At 28.8% G+C, this 17,866-nt stretch overlaps 2 protein-coding genes and 2 long non-coding RNA genes across 28 annotated transcripts; 1 reads left to right on the forward strand and 3 right to left on the reverse strand.

The window, feature by feature from the left end:
• Positions 1 to 453: 453 nt before the first annotated feature.
• LOC103832949 lies at positions 454 to 5,904 on the reverse strand. 25 transcript variants are annotated; one of them, XR_004450515.1, is made up of 9 exons: positions 3,706 to 5,899; positions 3,416 to 3,629; positions 3,230 to 3,344; positions 2,908 to 3,152; positions 2,729 to 2,824; positions 2,548 to 2,644; positions 2,396 to 2,469; positions 2,099 to 2,195; positions 454 to 1,908 (listed from the first exon to the last, which is right to left on the reverse strand). XR_004450515.1 is itself a non-coding variant. In XM_033277952.1 (7 exons), exons 4-7 carry the CDS (start codon positions 2,817 to 2,819, stop codon positions 1,809 to 1,811), a joined length of 459 nt encoding a protein of 152 aa, XP_033133843.1. In that variant the 5' UTR covers positions 2,820 to 2,824; positions 2,908 to 3,099; positions 3,230 to 3,629; positions 3,706 to 5,900; the 3' UTR covers positions 454 to 1,808. The 25 variants fall into 25 exon arrangements, 3 of the variants coding, with proteins under 3 accessions (XP_033133843.1, XP_033133842.1, XP_033133844.1); XR_004450524.1 differs by having other exon boundaries at positions 454 to 2,469; positions 2,913 to 2,979; positions 3,055 to 3,152; positions 3,706 to 5,904; XR_004450509.1 differs by having other exon boundaries at positions 2,457 to 2,469; positions 2,548 to 2,824; positions 3,706 to 5,896.
• A 1,029-nt stretch (positions 5,905 to 6,933) lies between these two features.
• On the reverse strand, positions 6,934 to 8,361 carry LOC103832950 (BURP domain-containing protein BNM2A). The gene is made up of 2 exons (XM_009109060.3): positions 8,220 to 8,361; positions 6,934 to 7,809 (listed from the first exon to the last, which is right to left on the reverse strand). The coding sequence occupies exons 1-2, from the start codon at positions 8,346 to 8,348 to the stop codon at positions 7,024 to 7,026; spliced, it is 915 nt and encodes a 304-aa protein (XP_009107308.2). The 5' UTR covers positions 8,349 to 8,361; the 3' UTR covers positions 6,934 to 7,023.
• Positions 8,362 to 8,607: 246 nt separating this feature from the next.
• LOC117127467 lies at positions 8,608 to 11,401 on the forward strand. Its single transcript, XR_004450525.1, has 2 exons — positions 8,608 to 9,208; positions 9,337 to 11,401. It is a non-coding gene; the product is annotated as an uncharacterized LOC117127467 (long non-coding RNA).
• Positions 10,115 to 15,449, reverse strand: LOC117127468. The gene is made up of 2 exons (XR_004450526.1): positions 14,189 to 15,449; positions 10,115 to 14,149 (listed from the first exon to the last, which is right to left on the reverse strand). It is a non-coding gene; the product is annotated as an uncharacterized LOC117127468 (long non-coding RNA).
• Positions 15,450 to 17,866: the final 2,417 nt, after the last annotated feature.

Here is a 17,866-nt window from a genome sequence, read left to right on the forward strand (position 1 = left end):
ATATAAAGATATTTTCTAAACTATTTCTAAGATATGAGTGTTTTAAAAAAAAATTACACAAATATGAGTCTGTATTGTTGATGACAAAAAAAAAATTACACAATAATAAGTATATATTTTGATAAAATATTTGACATAAATATATACTTTGATGTTTGATTTAACTATCTGAAAACATATATAATAACTTATCATGCTGGTTTTAGATTAATAAGATATAAACTAATAATTATTGATAAGAAAATTATGCCCACATGTGCCGGCAAAACACCTAGTTTTATATTATACTGCGTGATCTCTAATTAATGTGAAAATAGTTTTTATTTTCCTTAAAGTTATAGAATTACATTTATGTAAATTTATTTTTATTATAGTAATGCAAAATATTAATATTCAGAAATTTATAGCAATCTATAGATTAGTCTTTTATTTTGTTATGAGGAATGTGAGACATAACAAAGAAACACATAGCTTTCAACCAATTCACGGCATCCCTTATCATTTTACATGAAAGAGTTCCCACTTCTCAGCACAAATAAAAAAAGAGAATAAAACAAAGTTAATCTTCTATATATTTTTATGGTTACCCCTAGCCGGAAGTAAATATCTCTACTGCTCTGCATTGTCTGATGAAGCAGGTGATCATTCAATCCTTATCATAACCATAAACGAAATATCTATAAGCACAATTTCTTATAGTTACAAAGTAGTATAAACTGATTAAGACTCCCCAGAATCCCTTCCTTCTACATGTTTCCTCCTTATCCTCGTACAATCCAACAACTTGCAAATACTGAACAAACAAACATAGTAGAAATCAGATCGAAAATAAAATACAATTAGTTCAACAAACAACTTAAGCATGGTAAACCTTCTCGAGTTCTCGTGTTATGATTACATCAAGCTCTGTGTTCCTCCCAGAAAGAGAGATATAGATTCTAATAAGCCTTAGCAACCCTAAGGCACGCTTTTTAAAACCCAGGGTTCTATAATACCATACATGTATATCATCAAAAACTCAACATTCCACAAGTTCATGTCACTGAAGAATCTAGTTTGCAGTTCCGCAGAGACATCATTAAGGCCATACATATGTCGCTGAAAGATGATTGCTTACATTGGGTTTATATTAAAAGTTTTGTTATTGAAATGGTGTTCATTTACCCTGAATAAAATGTGGACGTTCATCAAATCATCCACCAACTATTCTTTTTTTTTTGGTCAACATCCACCAACTATTCTTTTTGACAATTTTTATATAGGAAAACACTAACATGTGATTGATATATAATTTAAAAATATTTCATAGATTTTAGAGTCTGACAAAAGACAATCAAAAATATCAAAAAGATTGTCTTGATTAGCTGTTTGAGAAGCAACTGTTACTAATTCAACGTAGCACGACAACAAACAGCTTTTTAAAATATCATTATTTTTGTTTCGTATAATCAAAAATTAGGTTCGAAGTAATTGTTTTAGGGACTTATGGAGTATACATTAAGACGTAGTGTGAACACCCCAATGAAAAAACATATGTTCGTGGTCAAAGCATGCCGGCTCTTCAAGAGTTAAGACATCACGAGTTATAATAAGTCTCGTAAAAAGCTTTGCCAGTGTGGGATTCACAAATGATTCCGCTAAACTGTCCTGATGCTGTGTCTGCGGAAACAGACCCAGCTTGAAGACGACTTCAACTCCCACTTTCATGACCATTGGTTTCGCATGGCGAAAGCTTTGACAGGATCCTCACGGTACTGCAACACCTATCAAAATTTCACCTGCCTGTGTTTCTTAAGTTTCTGAAAGGTTCAGGACAAAGCGTCTTCATAGCGAACAGCATGAGAAGCATCATAGGTTGTCTCTACAGAGGCAAGATCCTCAGCCACTAATAGGTCATCAAGTAACACCCTAAAGTATCAACAATTTGTAATTATGTTGTTGTGATGCCATCTTTTGTCAAACATCAGCTGGCAAATTTATATTGCTTCTTGTCGCCGGACACATGAAGTTTTCCATTTACAAAGAACTAAATAATCCATCAAACAATTTAACTATTCTGATGGAGATAAGAGAACCAAAGAAGAAGAAGTTTTCATACCGCTGCATGCTGATATCTCGCAGATACTGAGACACCGGGTGCTACAGCTCATTCCCAACTCCATCACTATGCTTAGAAAATTCATGTGCTCCAGAGACTATCGATTCATTAGAAACAAATATTAATCCCCTCAATAAGCATTCAAGCCAAGGCAGTCCACTGATTTTTTAATTTCACTCCACAGAAAGTTAGCACCGGCTCAAAAATGATCATTATTAAATAACTGATAATATCATATTTCTTGACAACAATAGAAGTTAATAATTTTGTTCTCGTAGGAAGTCTACAAAGTCTTACACATAATTTATGCTTGTAAATTCTTTAGTGTGTTAAACACAAAAATACAGAAATGACGTACATCCTCATCTGCCCTGCAACATAAAACAGAAAGTGTTCATTGAACTGTTAATAAATTTTTAGTTGGAAGTGAATGATGAAAACATCTTTACCCTCCTCGGATCCATTCTTCATCTGAATCACAAATTAGATCAGTAAGAGAAAGTTCCCTTTCTTTGGCTAACTCTGATGGTCCCTCTCTCATGATCTCTGTGAAATTCAGAAACTTTGCAGAGAGCAGATCAAGATCGAAAAAGGATACAAATGGAACTGAAATTGGAGATGAGATGATACCTGAAAGATCGACACGCTTAGGGATAAGGTCACCCATCTTCCTCATGTCTGCCCATGGCCCGTCTCCAACACTTACTAAAACAATCGGCATATGAGCTGAATTGTGAGAAGAACTTCAGAGAATTAGCTTCTGGAAAAATAGAGTTGCCGAAATGAAGAAAAAAAAAGAGTTCTTTTACCTTACGTTAAGAAATAGTTGCTTTCTCTTGTTGTCTGAGTTCCCCCTAGGCCATATCGAAACATCTCAGTCCCTTCACATTCAGAATGTGGCCTTCTCATTAAGCATTCATACTCTGTTTTCTCTATTTAAAAACTTTAAACTTTACATGCCCATCGGCGCCAATCACCAGAACATGAAACTGGCGGTTGCTCTGTTCAACAATGTCGACAGCAGCATCGATGAGCAGTTCATACGATATTGGCCCTTTTCAACAAAAGCTATTCAAAATCTTGATTGTTTGGTACTGAAGGTAGAGATGTTACTAAAGAAAAGAAAAATACCTGATAAAAGAAAGTTAGGTGTGAATCCTCTGTAACATGGTAAGACATCTTCAAAGCCATGGCTTGGAAGAATTGTCACTGTGCAAACTGAACACTTCCTCGCCATGGGTAGTAGCTGAATAATGATGAAAAAAGAACACAGTGAGTCAAAATTGAAGATGAAATTGTTTTGGGAAACAAACTCACAGTCGAAAAAGCCGAAACAGGAGATGAAGTTGTGTTCATCGGAAGGAGCCAACGTTTTGCCAATAACAAAGATTGCATTCTCATATGGATTCACAATTTCTTGGAGAGCCGAACGAAGTTTACCCAGGTCGGTATCAATGACAATTCCTAAACGATGAGATGTGGCTAGAACTCCATGTAGGTGATATATTCTGAATGAAAGTGTTGTAGAAGCCTGAGAAAGTGGAGCAGAAAAGTTACTAAACCTAATAACGTAAGATGTTCTCATGCCGACTTAGAGTTGCGTTTACCTCGAGTATAAGAGCCATCTAAACCTAGTTGTGGAAAAGGGAAAGAGATCTGAAGTCGCATAGGATAATGAAGAACAGGAGGAGATCTGGAGCCGCGGGCACAGGAGTATACGCACAGCGGAGTAGTCGGAGAAGCAGCGGCGGAGGCGAAGCGGCGGAGGCGAAGCGACAGAGTTAGAGTCGCAGAGGCAGAATCAGTCGCAAGGGCAGATTGAGAGATGCAGGCATCAGAATAGGTCAAATACAGAGATTTGGAGAGAGTGGAAACCATGGCTGTGGAAGGGAATCGTCGGAGACCATCGAAGAAGATAGCAAAACGATTTCAAATGGGCCACAGACAATTTTAAAAGCTCATCTCGACAGAAAAAAAAAAATATGTGAAGTGGCAAAAAGCAAACTTTCTATTGGTTGATTATTTAGTCCTACGTGGATAGCTTCTTTGTTGATTATATTCAACTTTTAGTATTGTATTGATTATAAATTGCTTCTTATTAGATGTGTAAGAATCTTACCTTATGATTTGAAAAACTGTTGCGAGAATGATATTTTCATATTTTATCTTGGATATTTCTTATTTCATTCAACAGTATTCGTTTTTAACCCTTTTTTTTTGGGCTAAAATGTTAAAGAAGCGTGGATAACACACAGTATTCTTTTGTAAAAAGAGAAAGAATAGTTTGCTATTTGTTCACCACATGGCTGCGTCTTAACCCATAATAATTAGGAGTAATGAACAACCTGTTGTCTTAATCTTTGAAAGTTTTTCAACTCAATTGTTGTAAAATTTTACTTTTGACCAATCACACTTATTGAACATTTCTTACCAAATACTTTGGTCATTGACTACGTCTCATCCAAATCTATGGATATTATGCAATTCTTTTATGAGAAACTTTATGATTTTACAAGTATCACGTATATAGGTTCTGATATTTTTTAGTGTTTGATCAATAATTTATTATTTAAATATAATTAAATTAAAAATGTTGAATCTATCACGAATAGCAAATGGAGAACGATTTTTTTTTGAAAATAATTAGAATATTTTAAAATAAAATAATATCTAAAAGGATAAAATGGTAACTTTTTCATTTAAAAACCTCGAATTTCTTTTTAGAAACTCATTCTCCATCATGAATATACTCTTACTAAAAAAAACTTGTAAACGAAATTAAGTTGAAAGCGATTTTTTCTTATTAACCTAACTATAAAGAAATATTCTTGAACATATCTGCATACAGAATTCTGATTAAATTGGAGCCTGGCTTAGATCATTCAAATTTGTTTAACTCATAGGGGTTTATTGGTAGAAGAATTCTAGAAGAATTATTAAATTTTGAGATTTCATTGTTATTGGTTTATGAATTCTTAAAACGTGAATAGAATCCATTTTTAGTGGAGTGAAGACTTTTTAATTTCATTCAAAATCTTTTGTTATTGGAAAAGTTCGTTTTCATTGATTAAGATCCTACTAAACTCTATTGTTATTGGAATGTAATTTTTTTTGTTTTAATCATAAGACTCAACTTTGAGAATATCATCTATACCAATAAGATTTTTGAAATCTATGAAATAATGCAAATCACAACTTTAACATAGTCGACAAAGACAACTTCTACTTTTCTGTAATTTTACATGGATGACTCTAATACAATTTGTTTTACAACACTATATAAACAGACAGAGCATAAACTAAGATTTAACCACTAATAACATAATATATATATTTGTTAATAAATTTAAAAAGGTACAAAACTATATGAGATGTGTAACAAAATAAACATGCCATCATTAACATGTTTTTATTAGTACTCAAAAAATAAGAAGGTACATAAAAATCTTAAAAACTCAGAAATTTGGACTTTATGAAAATTTGATTATAAAAAAATAATAGAAATGATTTTCTTTCCCTTTCTTCTACCACCATTAATTTTTTACTTTAAAAGTTAATAACAATCAATAGAACTCAATCAAATAATGAAAATATGTGTAAAAATAATTGATAAAATTTGTTAAATCTAGCTAACTTGTAAAACCCATGCTGATCCACGATTACTAGCGATTCCAACTTCATGTTCCCGAGGTACAGAGAACAATCCGAACTGAGGCAATCTTTCCGGATTCACTCCACCTTACAACCCTTGCTTCCCATTGTAATTGTCATTGTAGCACCTGTGTGGCTCAGCCTCATGACTTTGCCCTCAGAGGAGGAGTCATGACTAGACCTTTACTTTTGTGATTTGAGTATTTGTCTAGAGAGGTACTGGCGTAACTCGACTAAAAAGAGAGGTTGTTTACATACTTGAGCTTTTTGAGAGAGGGATTTCTTATTCGACTTTCTTCCTCTTTTCAGTCGAGTTGCTAAAGCACCTCTCTTTTGCTGTTCGAGTAAACAAGAAATGCTCGAGTTACTAAATACATAAGGGACCCATCTCTAATAAAGAAAAAAACAAAAAAAATCTCAAATTTATGAAAAATCTGGTTCAATGGCTGTTCTCCACAAACCACAAGGATATAGGGATTCTCTATTTCATTTCCGGTGCGATTGCTGGAGTGAACTATTAAAATTATCAAATTCTACAAAAATTCATGTTCCAATAACCTTTTAGTTAACCAAGGTGGAAAAATCAAAACAAAGATAAGTCAACGGGTAGTCTGATACAGTCCAACATGCAGTGGGCTTAGTCTGGCCTTAATTATATAACCTAATACTATGAATGGTCGGGATTGTTACTTGTTGGCTTGTTACTCTAGATTGTTGCTGTGGATCTTGAATTCTTTGATGTAACCTTCTTCGGTTTAAGTACAATAACTTCTTATGAAAATTAAAAGTAGCAATACACTGAGAAGTATTATGCGAGAAATAAGAAGTCGTAATTGAAACTTTGATATCGCCGGGTAAATGTCATTATAATTTATCGAGTATTAGATCAGATATAAATCTCATTGACCAAATTCACAACTTTTATAAATTAATATCTGCTTAACTAAGTACTACTATAATTTTTGTTCGTAAATACTATAAATTAATATCTGAAAAATTAATACTATAATTTCTGACGTAAATATTTTGGATTTTTTTTTACCAAAAATAATTTGGATTTTTTTTCGATACATTAATATATTACTAAATTAGTAAGATGTTTAGTATATCTGGACGCAAGATATAGATATGTTTTACTTTAATTGTACTATAATTTAACGTTATAGGATGCAAGTCACACGAAAGAGCCATTACCAAAGCCAGCAAGACTTTTTTATTTTATTTGAAGCCATAGTTATTAATTATTTGAATACAAATACTCATATCCAATAGAGCTACTTTGACACCCACACAATATTATCAAGAGGGAAGAAGTGACAAACCGGTGCGGACCTCGGCTCTATCTTCAACACCTTAAAAGCCACATGATCAGCGTTCCACATCGACGTATCCATGTGGCAAACCGCAGGTCCCACAACTAGTTGTATCCCATCGTCACTCATCAGATTAACCTCAAAGACTTTGGTTCCACTTTTATGACCATGGCAATAGTAAACTACATAAGGGTATGGCATTCTATGACACCCCAAGACCTTAATCCCATCTAGCTCCTTTGGTACCTCCGCGAATGTATAGTTATGCAAAGCATAGCTTATTCTATTTTGGTCCGGCACCATTACTTTGGTCGTCATGACCTTGAGATCAGCATTAGACGCTATTGTTTTCTTGGCAAGATCAAGTATTGACTCCAAAGAAGTACCACAAAACTTATACTCTCCTTCAATAGCTTTGAAATCACAACGTTGCAAAGTCTCCTTCATGGCTTTCCCTTGAGGAGAGTCTTTGGAGATAGAGAAGTGGTTGAGAAGGAAGTCAAGGTTAGACTCACTGAAAGGGATGAGATCAGCTTCTTGTCTTGTGAGAAGTGGAGGAACTTTTCGAAGATCGTTTTTGTTGAAGTAAATGGGCAACTTGGTTCCTAATTTAAGATCACTGATTTTGAAAAACATGTACATAGTAGGATCCTCGAATTCACCATCTTTAAACAAATGGCTGATATTTTGACCTTCTTGTTCATTGTTTGATATCAGCTTTCTTGACGTGTATGCCTCCACGACCCACTAACACAAAACCGTTTAAAGGTAATTAGAGACGAAAACTTCAAAAGAATAATACTGAAATTTTTACTTTCAATTTTCAAAAATTCGAAAGTCATATTCTAGAATTTTCGAGAAAAAAATATAGTTTTGCATAAGTTCTAAAAGTAATATATATATTTCCCAGAATATATATAATACTAAGATTCTTATACTATGTTTAGATTACTTTTTATCCGATTGAAGAAATATTTTTTTTTAAAACAATATAAGAGCCGCCGTGAAGAAACTTATTGCGAATGATCTGATATGTTGCAAGACTTGTCATTGTGTAGCATTTATATACTGTTCAAGAAGCAGCCCAGGAATAATGCTTTCAAAATAAAGTTTTTTATAAAACATACATATTCATATAGAGAGATACATAAACATACCAGAGAGAGGAGGAGGAGGGAGAGGAGGGCCGGGAAGGTGACAGAGAATCGCAAAGAAGCCATAGATAATTTTTCTTTGACGAGAGTAATGAGTTCTACTTTTGTCAATGAAGTATGTTCGCACCCCATCTCTCTCTATATATAATAATCAATATACCTTTTTTTTTAACAATCAATCGACTTTTTTTTATGTCGCACAAAAAAAAATCTACTCTTTTTTATAATAATCAATCTACTTGTCTTATACTGAACTTATTAGTTTTTTTTTGACAACTGACTTATTAGTTTATACATTAATTAGTAGACTTTTAACATTTTAATTCTATTTGAAAATAATGATAAAAATAAGCCAATGTTCAAAAAGTTAAAATACTAATGATACAAATAGAATTTTAAATAGAACTAAACCTTGTTATGTAGATTAATTATAATAGTATACAATAATATTTTAACCGAGAGAATATTTATAAAAATATATAACTTTCATCATATTCTATACTGAATGCTCTGGTTTTAGTTTTCAAATATAGAAACGGAGGTCATTCTCACGAAGTCTTGTGGTACTCTTCAATAACTTTTTTTAGACCTTTGGCGAATTAAAAAGGATTAATGCAAGTTAAAACTTTTAAGACTGTAAATAGTATTCTAAAATACTACAAGAAGGCCACTGATCTTACATTGAACTTAGTCGCGACATCATTTGACCGTTTTTAAAAAAAAAAGTTACCCACCCACCATTTTATAATCTTTGACTTTAATAAATTTACCCATTTAATTTTACGCCCGAATTTGCGTGAAACTGAGTTGAAAATTTCAAAATGAATATTCACGTTTGTGGAATCTCCTTTTATACGGATGAGTTTGTTTTAAGCTTTTTATAGTTTTAAATGAAAAATAAACAATTTTAAAATCCTTAATGTTTAAATCCATTGTTTTAACTCTTAAGAATTCAATTGGTAACTGTTGAATTGAATGGAAAATTAAATAAAGTAATGAATATAAATTAGTACAGAAAACATTTACATATAAGTACAAAAATTATACAACACACACACGAGATGGAATATTCCGGCGGAAGTGATGGTGTGGTTTACATTTCCTCCGTCGTCCAATAAAGTAATGAATATAAATTAGGAAAAAGACAAAAAATATATAAATTTGTATTAATTTTCTTTCCTCATAGAAATTGGAGAATGATTTTTTTCCTTCGCAATTTTCTCATTCATAAAGAAATTAGAGGAATTGAATAGGACCCATGAATCAATATTGTGACAAAAACTTCAACATGAATGGCATAAAATTTTAGAAATTAAAATTTCCACATCATTTTTTCCTAAATTTTGGTCACCAATTGAAGCTAATATCTTTTTCGATTTATTACATTCCATAAGAAAAGTAAAAAAGGTAAATAAATAGTTTTAAAAATAAAATTGCATAACACAATTCATTTAGATTTACATTACTCTATCAAGTTTATGCTTAGAATGTTAAGCAAAAAAAAAAGCTTAACTTAGAAACACTAATGATGAAAACTGAAAAAATGCGATTTCTTTCTGATGGATATATCCGTCGAGAATATGCATTCGTATGGATTTCCGATGAAATGTGTTTGTCGAGATTATTTTGTTGGTAAAGAATTCATCAAAAAAATTCAAAAAATAGCTACAAATTTTCTGAGAGACTAATTTTTAAAGGATTTACAACGAAAAAAATTATTAAAATAAATTGTTAAAACTTCTCGACGGCTGTGGTACATAATATTTTTAAGAGAATTTCCAAAAAACTTTCCTATGGACTTTTCATTGAAAATTTGTCAAAAATTAGTAATTTTTTATTTTAAAATTTTAATATAATAATCTAAAATATTTAAGAAAATAATTAATCAAAATTCATAGTTAAAATTTAAATACATACAAGTTTCTAATATAAAGACAAGATTTTCACAGTTTTAAATAATAATGAAAAGATTTAGAAGTCTTAGCAGAAATTATGGTTCATCTTCTCGACAAGATTTTTGGTTTTTTGCCAATTGTGAAAATATAGTTGCAATTTGGTTCTGCACTGAGACACTCATCTTTGTTCTCACATGTTCTACAATCTGGGGATTAATATACGAAACTTGTATAGACGAGAAAAGTGTGTTTCACATCTAACCCGATTAAACGCCATTTTTTATTTGGAACCACCTCCTAAAAATGATGATAAAATTGAAAATATGTCAATGAAATGTTTATAAAATACCTAAAGAACGAGGTTGTTGATTTGTTGAGCCAATGTTATGAATTCAGTAATACCATATATATGTATTTATCTGTAAATAACTTTTTCTATGGATCTATAGTAAGTTTATCCATCTACGAATGAAAATAATTAGAAAACATATTTTGTACTTTGTTCTGAATGAAAAGATGTGATATTCATAGATGAAAGTAACCTAATTTTTGATGGATTTCTGAAAGATTTCCGGCGGATTATGAAATTTTTTTATTTTGTAGAAAATTTTATTTTTTCAAACGGATACATAGTGGTTGTAGACTCTGTGGAGAATTCTCAATGGATTTTGACTTATTTGTCTTTTTATCGGAAACTCATCGAAAATTGCAACAACTAGCTAACAGATGGTATAATGTTTTCTTGAGAATTCATATGTAAATTTTCGATGGATTTCTTTTGTCAAATTTTGGCGAAAAAAAAATAAACAGGTTTTTAACAAAAGATATTTTATGGGAATTTTTTGACAAATTTCCAAAATTTCTCAAAATTTTATTCCAACGTTTCTCGTTGGAAATTGAGTATTTTCTTGTAATGTCTACACTACAAGAGCATCATGGGATAAGACAAATGATTTGAATGATACTTTTAAAATTGTGTTATTAATGAAGAACAAAGTTTTTCGAAAAAAGAAAAAAATGAGGAACGGAGCTACATGCATGATAGAGGAGTCAAATGATACATTGGAAATCATAGTACATATTTACTCCGAATCGATAATCTAAAAGAAAAATAATTAGACCCAGTGCATGCATTGCTTTGACTGATCCCCCACTCACTTGCTGACTTGCTCCGAGTCGTTCGAGAAGGTCTTACTTTTAACACACAAGGTAAATTTACGAGGACATTTTGTTTAACAGAATTAATATTTTTCTTTTGATTCCGGATCGATAATCTCAAAGAAAAAAAATTAGACCCAATGCATGCATTACTTTGACTGATCCCCACTCACTTGCTCACTTGCTCCGTGTCTGTCGTTCGAGAAGGTCTTACTTTTGAAACGCAAAGGTAAATTTACATTGATGCATATGGATAAATGGATTTAGTTCAGAATAACAAAAAAAAAAGTGTATATATATATATATATATATAATACAAATAAAAAAATTAGCTATAAATTTAAATAAACAATAAATATGACATAAATGATATTTTTTATAGTTGTTATATAAGTATTTTTTAATTAAAATTTAAAAACTATAAAACTGTATTTTATGTCAAAATTACAACATCACATTTTTCGTTAATCACATAAAATATTATTTTTGAGAAAATTGTGAAGTCAAATTTTCTAATTAAAACAGTATCACATTCTTTCACCAAAACTACAAAAACTGTAAAATTATATTATTTTTTTCTACCAAAACTGAAAACAAATCCTACCAAAATCACAATTTCACATAATCACAAAAATAGTATTTTTTTCATTTAAAATTGTAATATTACATTTTTTTGTCAACATTTCAAAACCACAATTTGTCAAAAACACAATTTTCATCAGAATTGCATTAGAACAGATAAATCACATTGGTCAACCAAAATTGCAAATTCTTAATTTCCATAAAACTTGTAAAATTGTTTTTGCCCAAAAATATGTTTTCTGCAAGACCTATGTGAACACATTTTTTCATGAAAACCACAAAAAATATTCTCGTCAAAAACCAAAATTATATCTTGATGTTAGAATCATAAGATCACAATTTTTTGCTAAATTTCAAAATAACATTTACCTTCAAATATAAATTATATTTTCCTCCTATTTTCAATTTTATGCCAAATTTATAAAATCATATTTTTCGTCAATACCAGAAAATATAATATCATGCAAAAATTAAATATCGCACTACCATAATAGCGTAAAATTTTCTTTTACAACAAATTATAAATTTTATTAAAACTTCAAAATTAACTTGTAAAAGTTATTTTAGATTTAAGTATATGTATTTTACTCATTTTATGAAACTCATTTATATTGAATAAAAAGGTATAAAAATTCAGATTCTCTGTCCAAACATGAATGTTCAATTCAGTGAATATAAACCAACCAAAATAAGGAATATGGATACCATTATCTAAACACCTGCAGTATGTGAATAGTGTTAAGTTATTAACAGATTAAATAGAGTAAAACCGATATATTACATTATAGTAGGAGATAGTAATATAGTTTTTTTTTTTAACAACAGGAGATAGTAGTATAGTTATATGTAAAATACATAATATAAGTAATAGTACTTATACAGATATAACTTACTTTGTTAATATAATCTTGATTTAAAACTTTGATTTTGCTACTATTATTTTGTTTAAAGTTAAAATTATTTTATTTTTATTTCTTTATTTTATAGTTTTTAAATAAATTATTATTAAAACATTTATGGTGAAAATTTATTTATTATGATATATCTTATTTATTTGATAATATTAAAAATAAAAAATATTATTATTTTACTAATTTTTATTATTAATATCTATTAACTAATTTAAAATAATATATTAAACAAGAATTTTTTTATGTTGTAATAAATTTTATTTTATATAAATAAATTTATATTTTAAAAAATTAACGATGGTTTTTGTATAAAACTGATAGATCAAAAATCAATGTTATTTAGACCAAAATAGTTATGGTACTATTATGGTAGCCAATTTTATCAACAAAAAATATAAATGAAAAGAACTGAACCAAAAGCCAAATGAATACTCCTAATCCAAATGTTCATCCAAAAACTCAAACAAAAAATATTAAATTATTTTTTCAATATTAAATTAATTATTTGGATGAAATTTGTAAGTGGTATGGAAATGACAAGCGAATAAACTAACAGGTCGTCAAATTATTTTTCATGTTTAATTGAATACATTCCCTTAAATACTTTTGTTTATGCACAATTACATATAAAGTGAATTCTTACAAACCATAAACCGTATCTACACTCTTTATTAATTAGACCCATAACCTAAATATGTGAATTAAAAGAATCAGTATCCACTTATGAGAAGCACTATATCAGCTTTTTCTTTATGACTTTCTTCTAAAGCTAGGCTGATAGTCATGATTATCCATTTTCTAAATGAAACCCCGTAGAAGCTGTTTCAAATCTTTAGACAAAATTTCCAAAAGCTAGCAACGTTTTTTAGAAAGTTGGGTAAAGTATGAGCTAGTGTACTTGGCCAAACAAGCAAACACCACCATATCGTTGAAATCATATCAAGAGAAAAATAATTATTTTAATTTTGGTGATCGTAAACACAACACATAATCGCCTCAGTATTCATCGAAATGAAAAGATCAACTTCATAATTAATGGTGGGGTAACTGACCCATTGTTCTCCAACCAATTAAGGGCCAGGTTATTTGTGCACAATACTAATGGCTGCCAAATAAATTTCCTGACCCAGAACAGGACGTTTGTATACCGCCATAATGAATTCATATTTTTTAAAAACGTTTGCATCTGTAAAAGATAACACGTGTTTTAATTATAGCAGTAAGGTTTTATAGGTATCATTAGTAAGTTAATTTATGATCAATTTTTTGTTGGTTGAATTAATAATTTTATAGTTTAAAATAAATGCTAATAAGTTTACAAGGATATTATTAATAAAAAAAAAGTTTACAATGATTTCTTGTTATATTTATAAATATTTTTATTCACCTTTTCTCCTTTTTTCCTTTTATAAATATTTTTATTCACCTTTTCTCCTTTTTTTCCTTTTATAAAACATTGATTATAAACGTTATATTTAAAATATAATAAAATAGTGTAATAAATTAATAATTTTATTTATATATGTTTAACGTTTTTTATAAATTATAAATTCTAAATTAGTGAGTACTAAAATCTAATTTTAAACCATAATTTATGCATATATTGTTGAAAAATTCTAAAAATTTTATTTTTAATATTCGGACCCTAGGTGGAGCCTTGAATTATTTAATACTACAACACTATACATTCATTTTTAATTCATTGAAAATATTGTTATGAAGCTAACAAAAAACAGAGAACTAACTATAATCAGAGGTGGAAGAAGTATAATGAAAGAAAATCACATCTATAAGAATCTAAGAAAATGCAAGAATCTCCTCATAGAACAAATAAACAAAAATCATATGAAGCCTTCATAAATGTTGATACCATTTTGAATTTGATGCATTATAAACAGATAAAAAGTAGACGTTAAAAGTTTTCTTTTATCACTGATAGAAATGAATTACAGTGGTACACTGGTCTCACTTAACTAAATAACTAACAAACGACTACTATAAACCTTCTAAAAGTGATACTTCTCTCAATAAGTGTTATAATTTGCTGTGGACTGTGGTGGTTAAGGGATATTCAACAAGAAATCTACATTCAACTATTTTTCATGTATACAAAGTTTAATAAGAATTTACAAAAGTACAAAAAAAAGCTAAATAAGATTTGGCATCTATCAAAATAGGCTGTAGCTTCTGTTGTCTCATTTTTAATGAACTATTTATCATACAATCATTAGCTTTTGTTGTCTATAAAAATTAGCTGAGTGTTCGTCTAATCATATTTCTCTCAAACTATACTTTAAAATGTATATCCACATATTCATAGCCATATATATTTCTATCTCTTATCATAACAAAAAAAAATTTAATATTTTTTTTGTATATATAGTAAATACTCTACAATAGTAAGGAGTAAGATCCAAACCTGGAATATTAATTTGTAAAATAATAATCTGCCAGTATCTATAATAGTTTTGAAATTATGACGAATGCATTATATCTAGAGAGAGAAAAAGACTAGTATAACACTTAACCAAATTTTCGTTTCCAAAGTAGCACTCAAGGATCAAAGTCACAAAAATATGTTTCATTAAAGAGATAAATATATATTTATATCATTTGGGCTAATTAATCCAAACTTTAGGGTTTAGAGTTAAGGATGGGGTTTTGAAATTAGGGTTTAAAATTTTATAAAAATAAATCCTAAAATAAAAAATAAAAAAGTTTTAAAAACAGTTTCAAAAAATATTTTTAAATTATAAAAAGAAAATTACAAAAAATAAAAAAAAATTCGAAAAAATAATTTCAAAAAAATTTTATAAGAATTTCGAATCTGAAAACATATAATCTGAAACTATAAATTTTTTTTTATATTTTATTTATTTTTATTTATTTATTTAATTTTAAACCAATGATATTAGAGATATTTTACCCTTTATGAATGTCATTTTTGTGACTTTCTCCTTCTAGTGTCATTTTTGTGACATAAACTTCAAAAAGTGTTATTATTGACAATTGCCCTTATATATAAAGTAAAAAATGCATAGGAGTAGACGTTGGTGAATCTATATTATTAATAAAGAAGTATCCATTAAAAAATACTTATACGTTTTTCTAACTTATTTACACTTCCATGCCACTAAGAATTAAATTAAACTACCTATTTTAATGCTTGTCTTTTTCAGTTAAATTAATGATTTTTCCTTAATCAAATTTAAACTTAATGTAATTAAATGAATCTACATATTTTAATACTTGTCTTTTTCAGTTAAATTAATGAGTTTTCCTTAATCAAATTTAAACTTAATATCATTAAATAAACCTAAAAATACATCATATTTAACGTAATTTATTACGGACGAGTACGACCCAATAATGAACTTGAATTTTATTTTTACGAAAACGTGAATCATTTGAGGTATGTAATATTTAAAATATATCAACTACAATATAACAAATGCATATAACATTTCTATACTTTAGTTTGAAATGATCATGCTCAAGTTTTATATAGTCAACTTACATCAATACATCGATCGATGTACAATATTCAAACCAGCTATAGTTTTCATCTTCCTTATAGGATGTATCAACCAACCAATCATCCTATTGATTTTCTAAGCTTTATAAAAAATAAATCAATAAATACAAACTCAAAATCCAATATCTTCTATTAATCAAAACAAAATATCTTCGATGTTGTATCTTTAATGTACCTATTAAATATAGGAACTGTAACCATAATTACACCAATTATAAGAATAGATTTGATTACAACCAATTGATTTATTATTTCGGTAATTGATTTGATTGCAGAAGAGAAAACAATAAATTTAAAATTTGTTAGAATATAAAGATATAGAGATTCCAACCAATTGCCTATATTTGCGTATGATTTTCGCATAATAAGCTTCAAATTGAACATTGAAAAAGATAGAGAATTTTTTTTAATCTTTTACCGACACAGAACTTAAACAAAATGAATAGTTAAATGTAATTTTTTTTTGTTACACTTCCTGGAAAAAAACGGTTACAACATGGACTTTTATAATATGGCCTTTTAACATATTTATGTTATGGACATTTAATAATTATCTTGACGAAAAACAGAGACTATCAATAATTTATTATTAATAAAATTATGAAATTATTTACAATTTGATGACTAATTCATCTCCCTTTTTTATATGTTAAATTTTTCATATAAGTTTAAAAATCATTGTATTTTATTTAAACATGTATAACTAATTTATAATCTTTTATGTCATACTAAGTCATAATATAATATTTCTTCATATTTTACATTAATAATCATTATTTTTATATATCGTCTACAATTCTCTAATTACGTCTGTTTGTTCTATTTTTTATATGATATCGAATATTCGTCATAAATAGATGATTTAAGATGTCAAAAAATTATTTACTTGGTGAATATAATACATCAAATATTACAAATACATCATTTAGTTAAATAAATAACCAAAAACCAAAAATTCATATCCGCGCTGGCGTGCAGATCAGGTTCTAGTGTATCTTCAAAAACATGAATAACTGAGAAAGAAACGTAATAAACAGGCAAAACTAAAACTCATATAGATATTTATGCAAAAAGAAAAATATTAAGATAAATGGTCAATTTAAAAATCCGCTGTAAAAGTATGTCACAAAATTCAAATATAAAATTGCTTTCTGACATAAAAAAATCGTAGAGATTCCTAATGAAATTGTTTTTATGTTATATACAGAGATATGTTGACTTACTAACAAATAACCAATATTTTTTCTATTCTCTACCATTTGGTAAAATAGTATTTATAAATCTACTGATTTCAACAAATTACATAACTATACGCCTACCAAAATTAAAGTTACTTCATAAACATAATATAATATACAAACGTTTTTGAGTTGTTTGTCATGTTTGTATTGTCTTTCCCTTTTGCGTTTACTTTTTCAATTGATATACGAATGGAGAATGGATATTCTCTTGATCATAAAAAAAGAATGGATATTCTCTTGAAGTTGCCCAAGTCCAGATTCATCTGAGTGCATTGGTGTTTTGGCTTGGTCATCACAAGGGGGTTTTTTTTTTTTCAAAAGTCATCAC

This window comes from Brassica rapa, chromosome A08 (assembly GCF_000309985.2).
Source record: "Brassica rapa cultivar Chiifu-401-42 chromosome A08, CAAS_Brap_v3.01, whole genome shotgun sequence".
Taxonomy (NCBI): Eukaryota; Viridiplantae; Streptophyta; class Magnoliopsida; order Brassicales; family Brassicaceae; genus Brassica; species Brassica rapa.

What these genes read in the sequence shown, in the direction of transcription:
- LOC103832949 (XM_033277951.1), bottom strand. An exon ending in ACCTAACTTTCTTTTATCAG is followed by an intron (nt 3,100 to 3,229) that starts GTATTTTTCTTT and finishes ATTGTTGAACAG; the next exon opens with AGCAACCGCCAGTTTCATGT. An exon ending in GAAAGCAACTATTTCTTAAC is followed by an intron (nt 2,825 to 2,912) that starts GTAAGGTAAAAG and finishes CTCACAATTCAG; the next exon opens with CTCATATGCCGATTGTTTTA.
- LOC103832950 (XM_009109060.3), bottom strand. Translation starts at nt 8,348, where the DNA reads ATGGGGTGCGAACATACTTCATTGACAAAAGTAGAACTCATTACTCTC. An exon ending in CCCTCCTCCTCCTCTCTCTG is followed by an intron (nt 7,810 to 8,219) that starts GTATGTTTATGT and finishes GTTTTGTGTTAG; the next exon opens with TGGGTCGTGGAGGCATACAC.